Genomic DNA, 22,543 nt, shown 5'->3' with positions numbered 1-22,543 from the left:
GGACTCAGGCTAAGCCCCGGAAGACGGCGAACTCCGCTCCGCCCGACCCAGGGCTCGGACTCGGGCTAAGCCCCGGAAGACGGCGAACTCCGCTCCGCCCGACCCAGGGCTCGGACTCGGGCTAAGCCCCGGAAGACGGCGAACTTCGCTCCGCCCGACCCAGGGCTCGGACTCGGGCTAAGCCCCAGAAGACGATGAACTCCGCTTCGCCCGACCCCAGGGCTCGGACTCAGCCCTGGCCTCAGCCGACGGTCTCCGCCTCGCCCGACCCAGGGGCTCGGACTCGACCACGGCCACGGAAGACAGACTCGACCTCGACCTCGGAGGAGCCTCCACATCGCCCAACCTAGGGCGCGGGCCGGCCACGTCAACAGGAGGCGCCATCATTACCCTACCCCGAGCTGGCTCGGGCTACTGGGGACAAGACCGGCGTCCCATCTCGCTCGCTCCGCCAGATAGGCGATGATGGCGCCCCGCACGCTCCCTGACGACGGCAGCTCTCCGCCCCCTTACGGAAGCACGAGGACGTCAGCAAGGACTCGACAGCTTCGACAGCTGTACTTCCGCCAGGCTCCAGCGCTCCTCCGATGGTCACGACATCACACAAACCGGGTGCCAAAACCTCTCCGGCTGTCACGACGGCGTGTACTTAGGGCGCTAGCTCTCCTCCGCTACACCCCTCATTGTACACCTGGATCCTCTCCTTACGCCTATAAAAGGAAGAACCAGGGCCCTCTTACAGAGGGTTGGCCGCGCGGGGACGAGGACGAGACAGGCGCTCGCGTGAGGCCGCTCGCTCCCTCTCCCGCGTGGACGCTTGTAACCCCCTACTGCAAGCGCACCCGACCTGGGCGCGGGACGAACACGAAGGCCGCGAGATTTCCACCTCTCTCACGCCCGACTCCGGCCACCTCACTTCCCCCCTTCGCGCTCGGCCTCGCGCCGACCCATCTGGGCTGGGGCACGCGGCGACATTCACTCGTCGGCCCAGGGACCCCCCGGTCTCGGAACGCCGACAGGTGGGAATATCAAAAACTACATAACCAATTCTTCACTAAAATGGACATCGCTCATAAGTGTTGTGTCCCCATACCCATCAACAAAATGGTTCGGTTGAACGCAACCACCATCATATTGTTGAAACCAGTCTCGCTCTCCTAGCTCATGTCGGCATGAAACCTTCGTCACAACCACATATCTCATAAATCGCCCTGTCCATGTCATAGATAATTTGTGCCTCTAGAATGTTTGTTTAACACACTACCTAACTATTCTATGTTACACGTGTTTAATTACTATATAGCATCTTAAATTCTTAATCCACAACACCTGATTCAGAAATTCGATGTAATGAAAGCCAATATTGTAATAATGCAGCTACATTTGTTTACATTTGAATATAAACAAGAACGTACACAACTTTTACAGATACATACGTATATGAAATATTCGGCATGGCGCCAACTACATCAGTCCGCTGTCATTGTGCGTATGGGCTAGTAGGCATAATTGACTTGTCAATGAGGAACCTAGGGCGTTTATGGTGATCACTAATCTGCCTTTGCAGTATCTTTGTCAGGTTCTCTTTATCGCCACATTTCTTAAGAAGAAGCTCATTCAGGATCGGTAGGTGTGGCACCGCAAACAAGCCAGAACTGTTGTCCTGCAGTTTTGGGCACTTGTTGACCCAAAGTTTCTTAAGCTCAGGCATGGCACCTTTCTCAACAGACACTTTCTCTATTTTCTCTAGCCCATCAATGTCAAGGAACTTGAGCTTTAGAAATGTACCAGTGCAGAAATGCAAGGAGTCCCCTATGTAGGAGTTCTCCCATAGGCCTAGCAAAGTCAGGTTGCGTAGGTTCTGAAGGTGCACGATGTCTTTGTGCTTCAGTTGTGTCCCCAGCAGCTTCACCTTACCTAGATCATTGAGTGAACCGATCCAATCAGGTAGACTGCTCAGATTCCCGCACAGCCTCAGGGAAACAAGATGTGCTGGTACTTGCGATTCACCCATTTTAGCAAGAAATGTAAGTGAATCAGAGCGCACTTCAAGCCGTTGCAATCGCCTGAGCTCACCTATCGATTGGCACAGATCCTTCCCTTCTTTCTCAGTAAGCCCTTCGACCCCTAACCTTCTTAAATTCGTCAAGTTCGTCAGCTTCTTGAGCCTCCCTGCCACACCATTGCCATTGCCAACATTGACGACCCCCAACATGTGCAGGTTCTGTAACTTCTCGATTCCTTCGGGAGCTCTTACACTTGAGTTGAAAACCTTGCAGCACTCACCTTTGTTGCAGCATAGACAGGTTAAAAGGCTGGCTTTATGGTTCTTCACTAATTCCATCTTTCCCAGCAAATCTTTCGAAAAGTTGACACCAACTAGAAGATAACAGAGCTTCTCAAGTTTGGAAATGCCCCTGGGGAGTTGTGTCACCTGTGTGTCTTGGATGTCTAATGTCTCCAGATATCGAAGGTTCTGCAAGGAAGACGGAAGCTTAGAAATGTTCGTTCCTCGCAGGCATATATATCTTAGGTGTCTTAGCTCGCCTATATGCTTGAGATCACTGTTCTTCAGATTGATCGTGTCCTCCAGGTCAAGCACACGCAACAGCCGCAGTTTTGGAGACACGAGAGATGCAGGGTAATCCCCAAAGATTGTCAACGACCGGACATATGACAAGTTAATTCTTCGAAGCTCTTCATCCCTCCCTTTCCATCTAGATACCACCAGGTGGCGTATCTTACTTTGTGGAATCTCATTGGAGTGCTTCTCGATGAGCAATAGTTGGTTCTCCTCGATGAACTTGGACAAGATGATCTTGCGCACCATGCTGTGAACCGAGCAACGATCAGCTCTTACTGCATAGCTGGCCATGGAACCTTGAATCATGCTTCTGTTAATGAGATCATTGTAGAAATGCTCTCCTACAACCTCTACAGGCATGTCACGTTTCTTTGCTATGTAGCCTTCAGCCATCCACCGCCTGAGCAAGCGGGTGCGTCTGATCTCATGGTTCTCAGGGAAGATACTGAGGTACAAGAAGATGGGTTTCAAGTGATACGGCAAGCCATCATAACTTGACATGATCACCTTGGTGATATTGTTGAGGTCAGTCTCCAACTCTGCCCCCAGATGTTCATGCAGGTTCCTCCATTCTATGCTTGTTCTCGGCCTGTTGGCTAGGAGACCTCCGATGGTAGATATGGCAAGCGGAAGCCCACAACATCTCCTCAAGATATGTCTGGCTTGATCCTCCATATCCGATGGTAAATTGTAATCAGTCGTCTTGAAGACCTACAAAGGATGAAATTAAACAACTAAATTAATATTCTAGAGAATATAATGGACCAATGAGAATATATAAGAGAACCTTAAAATAGAAATGTAGCAGGTTGTGTCACAACACCTCTTAGGGCCCGTTCGTTTGTTTAGGATTGGACCAGTATTCATTCCAACTTATCAAAATCTATATAAATTAGAGAAACAATCCGGCCAGGAACCGTTTCAGGCCTCTAATCCATGAAAAACGAACATGGCCTTAGGGATCGTGCATCTGGTCGTGCAACACACTGTTTTGCATTGTATATAGAACTATCTGTAAAGTGTGGTTTAAAATAGCAGGTGTGATAGGAAGTGGAATATGAGAGTTGTTGGAGATAGCCTTATGAGTATGAGTTTCCATACTATACTATACCCTCAAACAAAATGAATATCCAATAGAAATGTAGCTAACTGAACTATGCAACTTAAAGGCCCAAGCTACGTTGCACACTATCATAAAAAATCATGTGTTTTGACGTTTTCTACCAGCTGCACTTAGCGCTTACTCAGCGACACAAGCACGACATATCCTTAAATGTTGCGCACAAAAGAAAACTTCAAAATGTCATACAACCTTGGTGCTTGATGGAAAGATAATGTTGCTGACTGTTGACGCCTTTTCGGAGCGCCAAACACTCAACAAGAACCGTGGCGGTGCCCTCTGCACAGGGGCGGACGGTCCGCGCGCAGGGGCCGGACGGTCCGCGGCCTGGTGCGAGGCGCGGTGGTGCTCTCTGCGCAGGGGCGGACTGTCCGCGGCCTGGGGCCGGACGGTCCGCGGCCTGGTGCGCGGCTAGGGCTTCTCTGCCTGACGGCCGGACGGTCCGCGCCCTGAGGCCGGACGGTCCGCGCGTACGCAGAGGCGGCGGAAGTCGCCGGCGGCGCCTGGATCTCGCTCCCGGGAGGGACCCCGTCGGGGAGGAGAGATCCTAGGTGGTGTCTAGGCTCGGGCCGGCCGACCTAGACTCCTCTAATCGACGTAGAGTCGAGGAGAGGCGGAGAATTTGGGGATCGAGAGGCTAAACTAGAACTAGACTAGAACTACTCCTAATTGTACTGGAAATAAATGCGAATAGAAGTTGTATTGATTCGATTGTTGATGATTACAAATCGGCCGTAGACCTCTTTTTATAGAGGAGGGGGGCTGGACCCTTTACACGACCGGATTCCGAGCCAAATCCGCGAATATAGCTAACAAACATAGCACAAAACTCGGAACCCTAACCAATTCTGCGCAGGCGCGGACCGTCCGGCCTACAGGCGCGGACTGTCCGGACCGCGGACCGTCCGGCCTCAGGGCCGGACCGTCCGCGCTCAATTTGGTGCTCAACATATGCCCCCCTGCCTTTTGGTGGAGCTGAGCAAACCAAAAGCAACTAACTCGATGTGATCACATCGGTTCTCTTATGCATCTTGCCACATACTAGGATGGTACTGCTTAAGGAAACGCCCATTCAAGGCTTTGGGTAAATCTTTGCCTTGTAATGTTTGTAACAAATAGGTGTTGCCAGACATCACCTGTTTTACTTTATAAGGACCTTCCCAGCTTGGTGACCATTTCCCGAACTTCCGGTCTTTATTCCTTAGAGGTAGAACAGTCTTCCACACCAGGTCCCCTACCTGAAATGATTTTGCTTTGACCTTCTTGTTGTATGCCCTGGCTACCATGATCTTGTCCTTTTCTATTGCTCCCAAGGCTATCATCCTCTTGTCGGTCACCTCATCAATATTATCCATCATTGAATTATAATAATCAGTAGCAGTTAGATCATTTTGTCTGGCAAACCTGACAGCATTCAAACTTATTTCCACAGGCAACACTGCTTCCTGCCCATAGACAAGCTCAAAAGGAGATACTTTAGTAGCCCTATGTTTAGATATCCTATGAGCCCATAAAGCTTCAGACAAAATCTTATGCCAATGTTTAGGATTATCAGATATCTTCTTTTTTATCAAATTAATCAATGTCCTATTGCTAGACTCGGCCTGACCATTGGCCTGAGCATAATATGGAGATGAATTAAGCAGCTTAATTCTGTATAATTCAGCAAATTCACGTACCTCCTTTGACATAAAAGAAGTCCCTTGATCTGTAGTCAAGGTCTGGGGAATGCCGAATCTATGAATAATATGCTCAGTTATGAACTCAATTACCTCCTTGTGTGTCATGTTCTTCAGAGCAACGGCTTCAGTCCATTTGGTAAAGTAGTCAGTGGCAACTAACACGAACCGATGCCCCTTTGATGATGAAGGATGAATTTCTCCAATAAAGTCTAATCCCCATCCTCTGAACGGCCAAGGTTTGATGATAGGATGTAATTCGGCTGCAGGGACCAACTGTAGGTCGCCGAATTTTTGACATACTTGGCAACCCTTGTAGTACTTGAAACAATCAGCTATCATACTAGGCCAATAAAAACCAGACCTTCGCAATAACCACTTCATCTTTGGGGCTGATTGATGAGTACCACAAATTCCTTCATGTACTTCGGCCATGGCTAATATAGCATCATCTGGGCCCAAGCATTTAAGTAGGATGTCATTGACTGTCCGGCGGTAAAGTTCATCACTCATCAAGACATACTTGAAAGCTGTTCGCCGAATGTTCTTATCTGTCCTGATATTGGGATTTCGTAAATAATTAAGTATAGGTGTTCTCCAATCACTTACATCGGCTTCATTGTCAGCCGAATTGATTAGAAGAACATTTCTGGTCACCCCGGACGGTCCGGCGTCATAACGCGGACGGTCCGCGACCTGGGAATTTGGCTTTGCACTGGTTATCAGATTTTCAGTTTTGTGAAACTTCCCTCTCTTTATCCGATAACCTGATGCATCTTGTGCCAAATCGTTAGCCCTATGATTCTCAATTCTAGAGATATGTCGAATACTGAATTCGTCAAAAGAATGGATTATGCTCCAACATTTCTCAAGATAACTATTTAGAGTACCATCAAGACATTGATATTCTTCTAACACTTGTTGGACAACCAGCTGAGAATCACCAAATACCATCACATGTTTTACTCCCATACCATCTAAAAGTTCTAAACCGAATAGGAGGGCCTCATATTCAGCTTGATTATTAGTGCAATAAGTTTCCAATCGGCTAGAGAAGTCAAAGGAGACATTACTTGGTGACACAAGCACAATGCCAATCCCTTGCCCTTCATTGCAAACCGATCCATCAAAATATAAAGTCCAAGGAGTAATAGTGAGGTATGACATGTCTAGCTCATAAACATCATTAACCCGATGCTCTACAATAAAATCCGCTACGACTTGGCCTTTCATAGATTTCAGTGGTTCGTAGGCCAAGTCATACTCTATTAGTGCATAAGCCCACTTACCAATTCTACCACTCATAATTGGGTTGTGCAACATGTATTTGATCACATCGGCTTGACCAGAAACAGTGCAATGACTAGACAGTAAATAACATCTACATTTGGTGCAGGCATAAAACAAGCATAAGCATAACTTTTCAATAAAAGTGTACCTTGTTTCAGCATCCACCAACCTTCGGCTTAGATATGTCACCACATGCTCCTTCCCCTCAGTTTCTTGTATCAGAACAGCCCCAATGACCTTATCCTCAGCTGCAATGTATAATCGAAATGGCACTCCTGCTCGTGGTGCTTTTAATACGGGAGCCGAAGATAAGTATTTTTTGATGAGATCAAATGCTTCTTGCTGTTCTGTCCCCCAAGCGAATTCGGCATCATTCTTAAGCCGAAGAATAGGGGTAAACGCATCAATCTTCCCGGCTAGGTTAGAAATAAACCTTCGTAAATAATTCACCTTACCGAGGAACCTTTGTACCTCGACCTTACAGGTCGGAGGCCCTACATTCCGAATAGACTTGATTCGGTCAGGGTCTATCTCTATACCATGTTCATGTATGACAAATCCTAAAAACTTACCAGCCGACACCCCAAAAGCACATTTACGTGGGTTCATTTTCAAACCATACTGACGCATTTTATCAAAGGCCTTGCGCAAATCAGCTATATGAGAACTAAACTCAGCCGATTTGACTACAATATCATCAATGTAAACTTCCAAAGTGTTTCCTAACAATTCATGGAAGATCAAATTCATAGCCCTCTGATAAGTAGCACCAGCATTTTTCAGACCAAATGTCATGACAACCCACTCAAATAAACCAATGAAGCCTGGACATATAAAGGCCGTTTTAGACGCATCTTCTTCGGCCATGAAAATCTGATTATATCCGGCATTACCATCAAGGAAGCTAATAATTCTATTTCCTGATGCATTATTGATTAATGTGTCGGCTATGGGCATGGGATATTCGTCTTTAGGAGTTGCTCTATTTAAATTGCGAAAATCAATGCATACTCTAAGTTTACCTGTCTCCTTCTTCTCCACCGGCACAATATTGGAGACCCACTCTGCGTATCTGCAAGGTCTGATAAAATCAGCTTCTAGCAGCCGGTGGATTTCGTCCTTGATGCGTGGGAGAAGATCCGGACGAAATGTTCTAGCTCTTTGCTTGAAAGGTCTGAAACCAGATTTAATAGGCAGCCGATGCTCTACGATCTCTCGGCTTAATCCAGGCATCTCAGTATAATTCCAAGCAAAGCAATCTGAATATTCCTTCAATAGACCGATCATCTCATTTCTAGAATCGGTCTCCAGGGTCTTGTTTACAAAAGTCGGCCTTGGAGTTTTACCATCTCCTATGTCAATCTCCTCCAAAGGATCGGCCGATGTAAACCCCTGTCCTAGTTTATCAAGATCTCTGAATTCCTCTATCATGTCTCCCACAGAGGAATCAGATGATCTTTGTGTGATGGCGGACTTTCCGGTCTCGGGGACCGGATCATCCATAATACTGTCTTTTCGCTGTGGTATATGTTCGGTTTTAAAGTCCGAACTCTTTTGTGAAAAACCAGACCATCCGGCCTTGGCGGCCGAACTGTTCGTGACCAAAGACTCATGAACTTTGTGTGTATTCATCATTTAACTTTATTTAGGATTTAGCCGATTCTCCATCGGCTCTAGCATTACAGGAATGAAACCTTTCTTATCTATACTTATGAATTGATAATCAGAAAAGTCTACTCCTGTGAGACATGTAGCAGTCTCATAAGTCCAGAGTACAGGGGCATCGGCCACAGCGATGCAGGCCGATACATCAGCATGTACTTGTTCTATGTCATCGCCTACCCATTGTATTAGCATCTGATGTAATGTAGAAGGTATACATTGATTGGCGTGAATCCAATCCCTGCCTAGAATTAAACTGTAATTTCCTTCTACATCGGCGACGAAGAATGCAGCAGCAAGGGTCTTAGTCCCGATGGTTAATTCAACGGACGTGACTCCCCTGGCTTTGATCGAACTATCAGTTCCAACACCGCTGAGGGTCATGTTGGTCTTGACAAGTTCGTCATCTTGTTTACCTAATTTTCTGTATAATGAATAAGGTATTAGATTCACAGCCGCCCCTCCATCTACCAACATCTTAGCAATCGGTATCCCATCAATGTGACCGCGCACGAAGAGCGGCTTTAAATGATTTACCGATTCCTTTGGTTTAGTAAAGGCGGCTTCTTTAGGACCAAAATCAAACTGGGCAACAACAGGTTCATTGTCGCCGATAATAGTACAATCAGCGGAAAATGTAATAATATTTACATCCATACCTGGGCGTTCTGGAGAAGCCTCGTAGTCGACCAGGTCTTCTCCCAGCAGATCGTCCTCCTCCATTGATGTTGTCGTGTCGTTGGAGGTCTCCTGGTGAACGGCGGACGGTCCGCGTGCGGGGGCCGGACGGTCCGCGCCTGGTGCAGGTTGTCCAGAAGCTTCCTGGTGAACGGCGGACGGTCCGTGCGCGGAGGCCGGACGGTCCGCGCCTGATGCAGGTTGACTTTCTATTTCTGTGGCCGTTTCTTTGTTCTCAACGGCCTTCGGTCTCCATTTCTTTTGCGGTGGTGGGTATAGTGGATGTGTGTCATTAAATGTCTTCTCCGCCTCCTTCTCCTGGCTCTCCTTTGCTCTTAAGCGCTGCAATTTTCTCTTTTGGGATCGTGTCAATCCCGCTGGGCACCATCGAGGCATGGAGTATTTTGGATCGGCTGTTTTGATGGTAGCCGTATCCTTTTCGGTTGTGTTGGCCGATTCGCCGAAAATCATCGGCCCTTTATTGTCTCCCTGTATGACAACATCTGCAGTGCCTATTTTGATGATGTCTTTTTTCGTTGTTCTTTGAGTTGCTACAGGCATATGCCCCCCTGCCGGATTGGTCGGCTTAGGAGGCCGAGTAGTCCGGCAATCTTGTTGGGCCTGTGCCTGGTGACCAGATTCAGCAGCGCTCAATCGGTCTCGCACTGGCGGCGCCAACCTATCAAAAACGGATGTTTGGGGTGCCCCCCAGGCGGGGTACTGTGGCATCCCAAATGGATATGGTGGCATACCCCACATTTGATTTGGAACATATGGTGGAGGTAAGTATGTGTATGGATATGGCATGGATGGATAAGGTGGTGGATATGGAGGTGGAGGTGTCCATGCAGGTACGTTAGGTCTCACTTGTATAATAGGACCTTTCATTTCTTCCGATTGGTGAGGTGGTCCAATCGGTCTAACCTGACGTCGCTCATGAATAGGTGAGTGGGGTCGCTTCAGTGGCCGGTCACTGGGGCCGGCCTTCTTTTTCACATATTTAGATAACAACTGATCGAAAGTCGGGCCAGGCTTGATCAGCCGACCAGCTGCTTTAAATGTATTTGTTTTCCACGTACCTATTTCTGGTCGTCGTGGCTTGAAGGTACGTGGCCGCTGCGAGTCTTGAGCATGGTCGGACCGTCCGCTGGAGTCCGCCGGACCGTCCGGGGAGGCGTCGGACCGTCCGCGTCTGGATGGCGGACAGTCCGCGATGCGCAGAATGGGTTCTTGCGCCTGTGTCTCTGTCTGTGTTTGCCCCCCAGTGTCAGAGGCTGTGATGGTCACCTTCAAGGTCTCCCCTCCATCAGGAGTCTTCTCGGCCACCACTTTCCTGCAAGAAGTTTTATGATTCCCACCGGCCTCTCTTGCATTGCCGATGACTATCTTTTTGCCTTTGCCTTCATCGGCTGTGTTCGGCCGAGTCAGGACTTTCTTGCCCTCAAAGTCGATCATGTTCATTGGAAAGGGCTCCGTGTCCACCTGCATTTCCTGAAATTTCAATCGTCCTTCGTTAATGGCCGATTGAATCTGTCGACGGAATACATTACAATCATTAGTGGCATGAGAAAATGAGTTATGCCACTTGCAATATGCACGACGTTTTAGCTCGTCGGCGGACGGAACAGTGTGATTTATTTTAATGTTGCCATTTTTGAGTAATTCATCAAATATTCTATCACACTTACCAACATTAAATGTAAACTTAACCTCCTCTTGCCGTTTCTTTTGAACCGGCTGTAAGGAGGCACAAGCCGAAGATTTGGCCTGTTTTGGCCAAACCATTTCAGCAGCATAGACTTCTGCTGATTCGTCTTCTGAGCTACTTTGGTCGCATTCTACTACATGCACGTTGTGACGAATTGTTTTAGCAGTTTCTTTGCTTCGGCTTTCGCAAGCCAAAGCTCTCTGGTGTAATTGTGCTAGTGTAAAAAATTGGATGCCTTCTAATCTTTCTTTTAAATAATATCGCAGACCATTAAAGGCTAATCCTACTAGCTGTTTTTCTGCTAAATGAATTTGAAAGCATCGGTTTCTTGTATCGCGGAATCTCCGGATGTAATCATTAACCGATTCGTCCTTTGTCTGTCGTAATGACACTAAATCTACCAAATCTAACTCATAGTCACCAGAGAAAAAATGATCATGAAACTTTTGTTCTAGATCCCCCCACGATGAAATGGAATTAGGAGGTAAAGTGGCATACCATGCAAACGCAGTTCCTGTTAGAGATAATGAAAATAAGCGCACGCGAAATGCCTCTGTGTCGGCCAATTCTCCCAATTGTGCTAAGAACTGGCCTATATGTTCGCGCGTGTTTTTTCCTTGATCACCCGAAAATTTTGCGAATTCGGGTATCCTGGTTCCCTGTGGGTATGGGTGGTGATCAAATCGGCTGTCATAAGGTTTCCGATATGATTGCCCCCCAGGGACCATGCTTACTCCGAGCTTATCTCGGAACGCCCCGGCTATTTCTTCCCTAACTATATCAATGGCAGCCGGTGCGAGACCACCGGCTCTCTGGTCAAACATAGGTGGGGTTGGCTGGATATTAGCATGTTGTCTTTCCCCCCATTGGTTTGAACTACGTGGTGCATTGCCATTTGCCCTATATGATTCATATGTTTGATCGTTCCTTTCCGGCCTTCTAGGTGGGGCCGGAAAGTTTTCCTGGGCTCTAGATCTCGAATTAATGGGTTGATGCATTGTATAGTGCGATGGGAAGCGCTGCTGGGACGGGTGAGGATTCAGGTAACAATCCTCCTCAAAAAGGTCATGTGCGGACTGTCCGGACATTGGCCCGGACCGTCCGTGATTATGTGCGGACCGTCCGTCGTTGTACGCGGACGGTCCGACTGGGTAGTTTAAATTCTGTGTCGTGTGTGGTGGTTCGGGCGCATATCTAGGTAACTCATTAAGAACAGGCCCTACTGTTGTTGGTCCGGACGGTCCGCGCTCACGTGCGGACGGTCCGGGCATGTGCAGATCGGCTGATTTGCTGCCGGTTTGCGGTTGCTCAGGGTATGTGTCCATCGGCATCCCATAAAGGGGTTGTGACTGGTCGTGACAACCTGTAGCCGATGTGTTACGCGTGTTACCTCCTAACTCAACCTCGTGCGAAGGAAAATTTGAGACACTAGATTTATCAAACGCACGTACTAGTCTCTTAAGATCGCTTTGCATACCCCCTATGATGTTCTGCATTTGTTCACGCTGATCTTCTACATAATTTCTAAGAGATTGCAGATCGTCGGTATTACTTACATTGGGGATATCTGGCGTAGGTTGGAGCGAAGCCGGATCCGTCGCCCGATGTCGGACGACCTTGTTGTTCCTGTCCACTTTGAAGTTGGCCAAGAATCGTGCTTTCGCCTCCTGGATCATCCGCTCCTTGTGCTCCTCGAACTGGAGCTGCTCGTCAGCCGGCAAGGTTTCCCAAGTCGGCTCTATGATGTTGCTTGGAGAAACATCAGAGCTATCCCTTGAACCGGCCATTGAGGGCCGATTTGATGAGCTTAGATGTGTTTTCCCCAGCGGAGTCGCCAAAAAGTATGTTGACGCCTTTTCGGAGCGCCAAACACTCAACAAGAACCGTGGCGGTGCCCTCTGCACAGGGGCGGACGGTCCGCGCGCAGGGGCCGGACGGTCCGCGGCCTGGTGCGAGGCGCGGTGGTGCTCTCTGCGCAGGGGCGGACTGTCCGCGGCCTGGGGCCGGACGGTCCGCGGCCTGGTGCGCGGCTAGGGCTTCTCTGCCTGACGGCCGGACGGTCCGCGCCCTGAGGCCGGACGGTCCGCGCGTACGCAGAGGCGGCGGAAGTCGCCGGCGGCGCCTGGATCTCGCTCCCGGGAGGGACCCCGTCGGGGAGGAGAGATCCTAGGTGGTGTCTAGGCTCGGGCCGGCCGACCTAGACTCCTCTAATCGACGTAGAGTCGAGGAGAGGCGGAGAATTTGGGGATCGAGAGGCTAAACTAGAACTAGACTAGAACTACTCCTAATTGTACTGGAAATAAATGCGAATAGAAGTTGTATTGATTCGATTGTTGATGATTACAAATCGGCCGTAGACCTCTTTTTATAGAGGAGGGGGGCTGGACCCTTTACACGACCGGATTCCGAGCCAAATCCGCGAATATAGCTAACAAACATAGCACAAAACTCGGAACCCTAACCAATTCTGCGCAGGCGCGGACCGTCCGGCCTACAGGCGCGGACTGTCCGGACCGCGGACCGTCCGGCCTCAGGGCCGGACCGTCCGCGCTCAATTTGGTGCTCAACACTGACATTTCACAAATTCTAGGATAAGCATTTCGTCGAACATGGAGAGGGCGTTGAGCCGTTGAAGTTTGTAGACACGCGCAAAACCCAAACTGGTCACTCAAAGATATATACACACAGGGGCATGGTGCCCCGGGTTGACTTGATGGCCTCCAATAGAGACATCGCCTCACCGACCACCGGCCACCATGGCCATTTCCTTTGACATTTGACCACGAGTGTCCTAGTCGTCATACCTTTCATCTCGGCCAACCATGTTCTACTTCTACGTGACCCTCCCTTCCTCCTTTCTGACGCGCTCGCTCAGTGCGCGCGCAGAGGTGGTGCCGCCCTCCCTTCCTCCTCTCTAACGCTCTCGCTAGGGGTTTTCCTAAATTTCTCCTCTATATCACTTTTTTCATCACATCATCGATATTTCATTTTCACTTTTTATCTTCAGCAGCAATTCCCCTATATTCTACACTACAATCATAAAATATTATTTTCTATACATATTTATCATCTACTACCATTTTTTCCACTACTAAAAAACAACACCGGAACTGCTGCGGGAGATAAAAAAGTAGAGGATAGAATGTTGATGATGTGATGTAAAAAATAATATAGGAAAAAAAATTTAGAGGCAACCATTGCAGATAGAATGTTGATGATGTGATTATGTAAACTTGGTTAACTTTAAAATAGTTTGACTTAGACAAGATTTTGGAACCGTATTGATTTTTAGATGGAGGCAGTAGACTGTATAGGAGCGTGGGTAAGGCTGACTCCAACCAGGGGTACGTATATTTAGACACCTAAAATTTAAAATGGGTATCCTGGCGTGCCAAAGGATAGTGGCGAGCATTTTAAAATCAAAGATCGAACTTAAATCTGAATAGATCGAATTATTGGTTTATTCAGGTTTTTGAGTTCAATTTAGTTCCTACATGTACTATATTACGAGGTACGAGTTAGAGTTTAGTTCTTAACCTTTAAAACTTGAATGGACAGAATAACACAAAAGTATAGAAAAGCTTTTAGTGTATGATGGTATTATTATGTGATTTATTAGCTAAAAATTATGGTGCCATCTTAATGATAGTGTGTGTGCATATGCTATTTTTAGTAGTCACTTGTTGTAATAATATTACTTCTACTTAGTTATGTATTGCATATATTTTATCAAAAGATACATATATTTATCGAAGATACCAGTCTATCTATTACCTGATCTATTCACTGGTCTATTCGGTGGTCCATACCGAATATTGAGTTTGGTTCCTAAAATTATTTTTTTTAAAAAAATTGGTCCTCGTTTTTCAGAACCCAAAATCCAAAAACTTAAAAGTGGAATAGACCAAATACCCACCCCTACCAAGGGATAAGGGCCATCTTTTACTATCTCCAATGGAGAATTAAAAAGGTGCACATTATTAGGTTTGATACGGGAGGTGAGCCAAAAGTAGGTGACTTGGTACGACTCTAAAATGGGTGCTAGGATATGTTGTTGGAGAGAGAGAGGTTCACATATTTTATTATCTAAAATGGAGATAGCTCACGTCTAAGAGCTTGTTTGGTTGCACGAAAATGAATTAAATCTTTCTCTATTTAAATTTGAATAGGAAGATATTTAGATTTGGTGGCCAGAGATCCCCTCCAATTCCCTTGTTACTAGACCAATCCTAATCCTCATCGATTCATCCTAACCGAACGAACAAACAAGCGCTAGAGATTTATTCGGCTACACAAGAATTAGAGAGTACTGAGGAGGTTAAAATATATTTCTATTAAATTTTGAATAGAAATAGATTTAATCTCTTTCAAACCTACTCAATCCACCCCTAACCGATGGAGCCGTAGAGAGAACGCACCTTCTGGCAGAGGAGTCGCTTAGACTCCTTACTATCCAGTGGCTTGAGCTCGTAGTCGTAGATAAGCTCCTCGGCCACATTCCTCGGTCCCGCGCAGTGCCGGGCGACGTCTTTCAGTTTCAGCCGCGTCGTGACGATGATACGGCTGTCCATTTTGTTGCTGAACTGAAAAGCCTGCCATACATTTTCCCACTCGTCCTGGCTAAGTAGATCGTCCACGACGACCAGGTATCGCTTATCCCCTAGGTGATCCTCGATCTTCAGGCCGTTTGGCACGGCGAGCTCCTCCTTTAGCCGGCGCTTGAACACGTCGGGGTTGTCCAGCGGGTGCGGCACCGTGATCCACGCGCGGCAGTCGAACTCGGCGAGGACGTCCGAGTCGTTGTGTACCATGCGCGCCAGCGACGACTTCCCCATGCCGCCCATCCCCCACACGGACAGGACGCGCAGCGCGCCGTTGTTGCGTGAGAGGAGCATCTTGGCGACCGCGTTAATGTCGTCGTCCCGGCCGATGATGTCCGACACCTGGAACGCCAGCTCGGCCGAGTGCTCGTAGTGCTCGTGCAGCGCGGGCGACTGATGATGATGGGCGCCAGCGCCGGGGCCGGCGGCGATCTGGTACCTCTGGTTGCGCTGGTTCAGCGCCTCGACGCTGGCCTTGAGGTCCCGGATCCGCCCGGCGATGCGGCGGCGCTCGGCGATGGCGCTGGGGAGCCAGGCGCCGAGCCGCGAGGACGACCTCCTGTCGGCGTAGAGCGCGAAGTCGAGCAGGCAGTCCTCGACGTCGCACGCGAGGTACCGCACTTGCTTCACCCACGTCTTCACGATGTCGTTGCGCACGGTGGCCTCGGGATACACCGTGGACGCCACCTTCAGGAAGGCCTGCATCATCTCTAGCTCGTTGCGGATGAAGTCTACCTCCTTCGGGACCCCAATGAGGCGCGCGACCTCATCGGCGAGGGAAGAACCGGCGCTGCTTAAGACGCCGTCTAGAACGGACCTCGCCAAGCTCACGGCCGTCGCCTCCATCTCTGCTGTCGCTCTCTCTCGCGCGCGCGCTCTCTCTCTGTGTTATTGTGTTTGTTGCTCCAACGAGCGAGCAAGCGGGAACATATGTACCGAATTTTTTGTATTTTAGCCCTTAAACAGAAGTAAAATCACGTTTAGACCTAAAAAAATTTTAAATGCAGTTTTGGACCCTTTGCTCGGCGCCATAGCCTATGGCGCCGAGCTAACACAGCTCGGCGCCATAGGCTATGGCGCCGAGGTCGTGTTGCGTTGGCACAACCCAGACGCGTGGCGTCGACGTGGAACCGAGCTCGGCGCCACAGATCTTGGCGCCGAGCTCGGTTGTGTTATTAAAATATTTGTTGCAGACATGAGCACAAAGCCCATCTAGCCCACTTGGTAGAGCACAAGGCTTCTAACCATGTGGTTGTGGGTTCAAGCCCCATAGTTTGCATTTTTTTTGTTTTTTTTGTTTATGTCGTTGGTGTGTCCGCTTAAATTTATTTCTCGCCTAGATTTTTTTTCACAATTGAAAAAATCGACCCAAAATATATGCTCATGTACTGATCGGCCAATATCTCTGTATGTGAAAGGTTGTGGAGAATAATAATAAGTAGGGCATGCTGTTTATCAAAGCAAATGTATATAAGGAAGAAAAAAATGTATAAAAATAGTTATAGTGATTTAGAAATAGTTAATGATTCGTAATGCAAAATTGTTTTCTATATTTTTACTAAGTTAGATTTTGTTCAAGAAATTTGTTCTTAACCTTTTTTAGCTACATGAAAAGCTCACTAAATTACTAAATGTTTTTTTTTAAATTATTGGAGATGCACTAAGCTCTGCGGATTTTAATTTGCAAGATGAAAACATGCATGCCATGCATTCGGTCTTTTTAAAAAAAGTAGTAAAATTTTGAATAATGCACGGATGACATTTTATAAAATTACTACATTGCTTTTGTATTGCACATGCATGATTTGAGCTAGTCGATTATTTACGCGCATTTTAAATTCGGAAACTGTAGATTGAAATGCGCGCGCATGCAGTGCAAGATGGAAGGCAACACTAGGCACAACGACATAAAAAAAATCTAGGCGAGAAATAAATTTAAGCGGACACACCAACGACATAAACAAAAAAAAACAAAAAAATGCAAACTATGGGGTTTGAACCCACGACCACATGGTTAGAAGCCTTATGCTCTACCAAGTGGGCTAGATGGGCTTTGTGCTCATGTCTGCAACAAATATTTTAATAACACAACCGAGCTCGGCGCCAAGATCTGTGGCGCCGAGCTCGGTTCCACGTCGACGCCACGCGTCTGGGTTGTGCCAACGCAACACGACCTCGGCGCCATAGCCTATGGCGCCGAGCTGTGTTAGCTCGGCGCCATAGGCTATGGCGCCGAGCAAAGGGTCCAAAACTGCATTTAAAATTTTTTTAGGTCTAAACATGATTTTACTTCTGTTTAAGGGCTAAAATACAAAAAATTCGGACATATGTAGTAGGAAGCCAGTCTCAGTGGCCTACGCGCGCTGTTATCAGACCAAGACGCGTTACCTAACTAGATTTTCCGGTAAAGTGATGCCGATTCGACTCACTCGATTTCGATTTTGCTTTTTGTTGACGCCGATTCGAACGCCAATCACTGCGATGATAACCGCGACGGTGTCCTCTGAAGAGCGCGGATAGTCTGCGGCCAGGGGCCGGACGGACCGCGATCTGGTAAAGGGCTCGGGTTTAGGGCTGGAAAAAAAGCTCGAGGCTCGCGAGCCGGCTCGGGCTCGATCAGGCTCGGCTCGGCTCGGTGAGGCTCGCGAGCCTAAACGAGCCCGAGCCGAGCCTAATTCTGCGGCTCGCTACACTAACGAGCCGAGCCGAGCCGGCTCGGTGAGGCTCGCGAGCCGGCTCGAGGCTCGGTCCAAACTACTGCTTACTCGAATCTCCGTTGACCAGTGTGTAATTGTGCTGTTTTGATCACAACTCACAAGGAACTAGAGTGCAGGGACATAATTTTTTATTACATGGAACATATTGTGCTTCAAATTTGAGCTAATGACTATACTTAATGTTGTTGAGTACTTGAGTGTACAGGCTCGCGAGCTGAGCCGAGCCGGCTCGCGAGCCTATATCGAGCCGAGCCGAGCCTCATTACCGAGCTCGGTAAGTGACCGAGCCGAGCCTGGCTCGGCTCGCTATTCCACTGAGCCTCACCGAGCCGAGCCGAGCCTGGCTCGGCTCGGCTCGTTTCCAGCCCTACTCGGGTTCATGCATGATGTGTCGGACGGTCCACGCGTGCGCAGGAGCGCCGAAGGTCACCGGCAGTGTCTGGATCTCGCTCCCGGGAAGGTCCCTGTCGGGGAGGAAAGATCCTAGGTATTGTCTATGGTCGGCAGGCCGATATAGACACATCTAATCGACGTAGAGGCGAAGGGAAGCGGAGAATTTATGGGTTGAGAGTTTAGTAAAACCAGGGATAAACTGAATATTGATTCGATTGTTGATGACCAATCGGCCGTAGTCCTCTATGTATATATAGAGGAGAGGTCTGGATCCGTTACAATCTGTATTCCGAGCTAAATCCGCGGTTTTAGGTAACAAATCCCGCAAAAATTCGGAACCCTAACTGACTTTGTGCGCGCGTGACCGGACCGTCCGCGCGGCCACTTTGCCGTCCAACACTTATCTTAGGGACTGTTTAGCTACACGGAACTAAAATAAAGTGACTAAAAATTAGTCACTTCTGTTTGAAACAAATGACTAAACAATCATTAAAACATTAAAAGACGTGTTTGGCATGGCTCTAGAGCAGAACTCTAAAAAGGGACTTGACAAAAGCCTGCCAAACACCCAACTCTAGAGTTGCAAACTCCATGGAGTTTTCAGAGCCGTAGTACAGATTTTTGGAGTATCTCTTTTGCTGCTCTAAAAACTCTAAAAAACAAGCTAGACGTGGAGTTTAGAGTTATTTGCCCGCCACTGACACTGGTTATAAGAAAACCATTTAAATTTAGAGCAGAGCTGCTCCAACTAGAGTTTTGAAGTTGAGCTACTCTAAAGTGGAGCAGAGGCATGCCAAACAAGCCTTAAATGATGTGGAGAAAGGGAAACAGTTGTTGTGAGAGAGGTAAGGTGAGGGGAAAAGTGGGGACAAGAGACTTTAGTTAGTTTTAGCTCCTCCTTGAAAGGTAAAGGAGCTAAAGCATTTTGATTACTTTTAGCCATTTGTGTTTAGAAGTTTAGCTTCTAAATTGACTAAATTTTAGTTTTGTGGATCCAAATATAGCCTTAGAAAGAAGCTGACTTGTCATCGTGACCTGGGGATTTTGGTGTGCAGCATCCAAGAAAGTTCTTTAACATTTCATGGTGACCGATGCATGGATGATTCAGACAGTGCCATCTATCAAGTTCTACAACGTGCGCTAGGTACACTGCCGTGTGCTAGTGTAGTGCGTAGGCATGTACCAGTATATGACTACTGAACTTCCGAGAAAAAAAAAACGAGGTGGAATTTCAGAACCCCAGTCAAATTCATATATACTATTCTTTGCAGTTTGTCGTCTGTTTTCTTACACGGACGCGGAGACAAGACGCACCCCCCTTTGAAGGACGAGTCAGTGGAAGTTTGACCCTTTTTTTGCAATTTAACCATATTTCTTAAATTTTTTTACTTTTGGTCCCTGAAAGACTTAAAAAATTAATATTTAAACATTTTTGAGCCACTCTATCCTAGATCAAAACGCATTATAAGAATATTATATTTGGGGCATCAACAGACCCTGTTGCCATATACTAATATATGGTTTATAGGAGTGGTTGGGTTGATTCCCGTCTCTATTATGCGCTGTTCGGATCCTCATAATTGAATTTCATTCTTATAATCGTAATCTAGACATTGAACAATTCTATTATGCACCATTTGGATCCTTAGAATTGAATTCCATTTTTATAATCGTAATCTAGCCATTGATCAATTAGGATAATATGGTTTCATATAAAATATATTTGTATACTATTGTTGGTCATATGATAGAGATATTTATGTGTTGTATTTTTACTATAGATGAGCAAACCAAAGAGCGTGTCATAGGTTGCAGAGTAGAAACATGGACTACTGATATATAAAATCAATTTCTACTATTTCACCCTATGAATTTTGGATAGCATTATATCTAAACTTTGAAAAGTGATGGAATGTCAAATTCCAAACCAAATAACTTAGTATATTAAATAAATTTCAATTCCTTCAAAATGAAAGGACTCAAACGGTCTCTTAGGTAGTGTTTGGTTCGAAGCCAATTGGGATAGAGTGACTCCGTCCGAAAAATTTTAAGAAGTTGGATGGTTCAATATTTAAGTATATATATATATATATAGGGTGATGGTAATGGGAGCCCTGGGCTTCCATTAGTATGGGAAGCCCCAGTCAGGTATATCTACGCGCGCTCGATCTGGTTCTGGTTCTGGTTCTGGCTCGAGCGGATTGCAGCATAAAACGTAACCTAAAACAGCGTAAATGAGTACAAAATTTAGCGTAAGTCTTATATCTGTTTTGTAACAACAAACGGGGCCTAAAATTACGGCGTAAAAATCGCATGCAGCCGATCGTGCGCGGGTTCTGGCTCGGGCGGATTCCAGCGTAAAACGTGAGCTAAAACAGCGTAAATGAGTACGAAATTTAGCGTAATTCTTATATCTGTTTTGTAACAGCAAACGGAGCCTAAAATTACGGCGTAAAAATCGTGTGCACCCGATCGTGCGCGGGTTCTGGATCGGGTGGATTTTAGCGTAAAACGTGAACCAAAACAGCGTAAATGAGTACAAATTTTATCGTAAATCATCGATCTGTTTCGTAACGACAAATGGGTCTCGAATTACGGCATGAAAATCGCCACAGGCGCTGTCTCGGGCGGATTTCGACATAAAACGTGAACCAAAACAGCGTAAATGAGTATGAATTTTAGAGTAAATCATCGATTGATTTCGTAACGGCAAATGGGGACAAATTACGGCGTAAAAATCGTGCGCGGGTTCTGGCTCGAGCAGATTTAAGTGTAAATCGTGAACCAAAACAGCGTAAATGACGGGTTCTGGCTCGAGCGGATTTAAGTGTAAATCGTGAACCAAAACAGCGTAAATGAGTATAAATTTTAGCGTAAATGAATAGAAATATCAGAAACAGACAAATAGATGGAAGCGGATCCATGAACTGAAATATAGGTCATAAAATCCTATTGACATTGGCATAAATATGTATACAAAATAGCATAAAAATAGGATCGCCGTCCTGCGGAACCAGCGCCTCGCATCTGGGATGCGCCACCACTTCGTGCCTAGGGGAGGATGTCGTCGTCGCTAGCGCCTAGGGAAATCCGCCGTCGCGACCGCTGGCACATCGCCGTCGTGCGCACCTCATGGGGCCACCGCCGCGTGCGTGCCCTCGGGATCCGATGCCGCAGCGTGTCCCTAGATTCGCCGTCGCGCCACAGGAATCCGCCATCGCGAGCGTGTCCCCCGATCCGTCGTCGCGCCTCAGGGATCCGTCGTCGCGAGCGTGTCCCCAGATCCGTCGTCGCGCCACAGATGCTGGAGCGGCGGTGGCGGTGGCCATCGCAGAGACGGACGGGACAACCGCCGTTGTCACCGGGCCTAGGGTGCGCTGCCGTCATCCGTCCGCTTCAAGAGCGCCGTCACCGCTTGCTCGCCTGCCTCGGAGCGTCGTTGTCGCTCGTTCCTGGTGGAGCGCCGCCGTCGGTCGCCTGCCTCGAGGTGACACCGCTGCTGGCCCCCAGGATCACCGCCGCTCGCACGCCCTAGAGAACCGCCGCCGCCGCTAAAACCTAATTCCTGGCGGCGTGGGGGTGTTTTTATAGTGGTGGCGTGGGCCGGATCGTGGGCCCGATGCACGTAATATGCGCAGACTATATTTGCATAAACTGATACACACATCAGCATAACTCGTATTATATTTTGGCGTAAGCAGTTAGGTACAATAAACCAAAAAGGGTCCGGTGCGGTCGCGCACCTGGTCGGGGCTTCCTATAGTTAAATAGAGCCTAGGGCTATATATATATATATATATATATATATATATATATATATATATATATATATATATATATATATATATATATATATATATATATATATATATATATATATATATATATATATATATATATATATATATATATATATATATATATATATATATATATATAGAGCCACTCTGTCTTATATGGAACCAGTCTAAATAATAATAAATTAGGAGCGAAGCGGCTCTATCCCACCATTCTCCGTTATCAAACACTACACTAATGATTTTGGTACGAGCATCCAAGAAAGTTCCTTAACAGTTGATGGTGATGGATGGTTGTTGATGCAGTGCCGCAA

General features: G+C 47.2%; 1 protein-coding gene across 1 annotated transcript; it reads right to left on the bottom strand.

Annotated features, from left to right (window-relative positions):
• Positions 1-1,198: 1,198 nt before the first annotated feature.
• LOC103633033 (disease resistance protein PIK6-NP) lies at positions 1,199-16,285 on the bottom strand. Its single transcript, XM_008654721.3, has 2 exons — positions 15,140-16,285; positions 1,199-3,295 (listed from the first exon to the last, which is right to left on the bottom strand). Exons 1-2 carry the CDS (start codon positions 16,166-16,168, stop codon positions 1,481-1,483), a joined length of 2,844 nt encoding a protein of 947 aa, XP_008652943.2. The 5' UTR covers positions 16,169-16,285; the 3' UTR covers positions 1,199-1,480.
• Positions 16,286-22,543: the final 6,258 nt, after the last annotated feature.

The sequence above is a fragment of the Zea mays genome, chromosome 7, assembly GCF_902167145.1.
Source record: "Zea mays cultivar B73 chromosome 7, Zm-B73-REFERENCE-NAM-5.0, whole genome shotgun sequence".
In the NCBI taxonomy this organism is placed as follows: Eukaryota; Viridiplantae; Streptophyta; class Magnoliopsida; order Poales; family Poaceae; genus Zea; species Zea mays.
The sequence above is the reverse complement of the archived record's forward strand: the minus strand, read 5'-3'. Positions and strand labels throughout refer to the sequence as shown.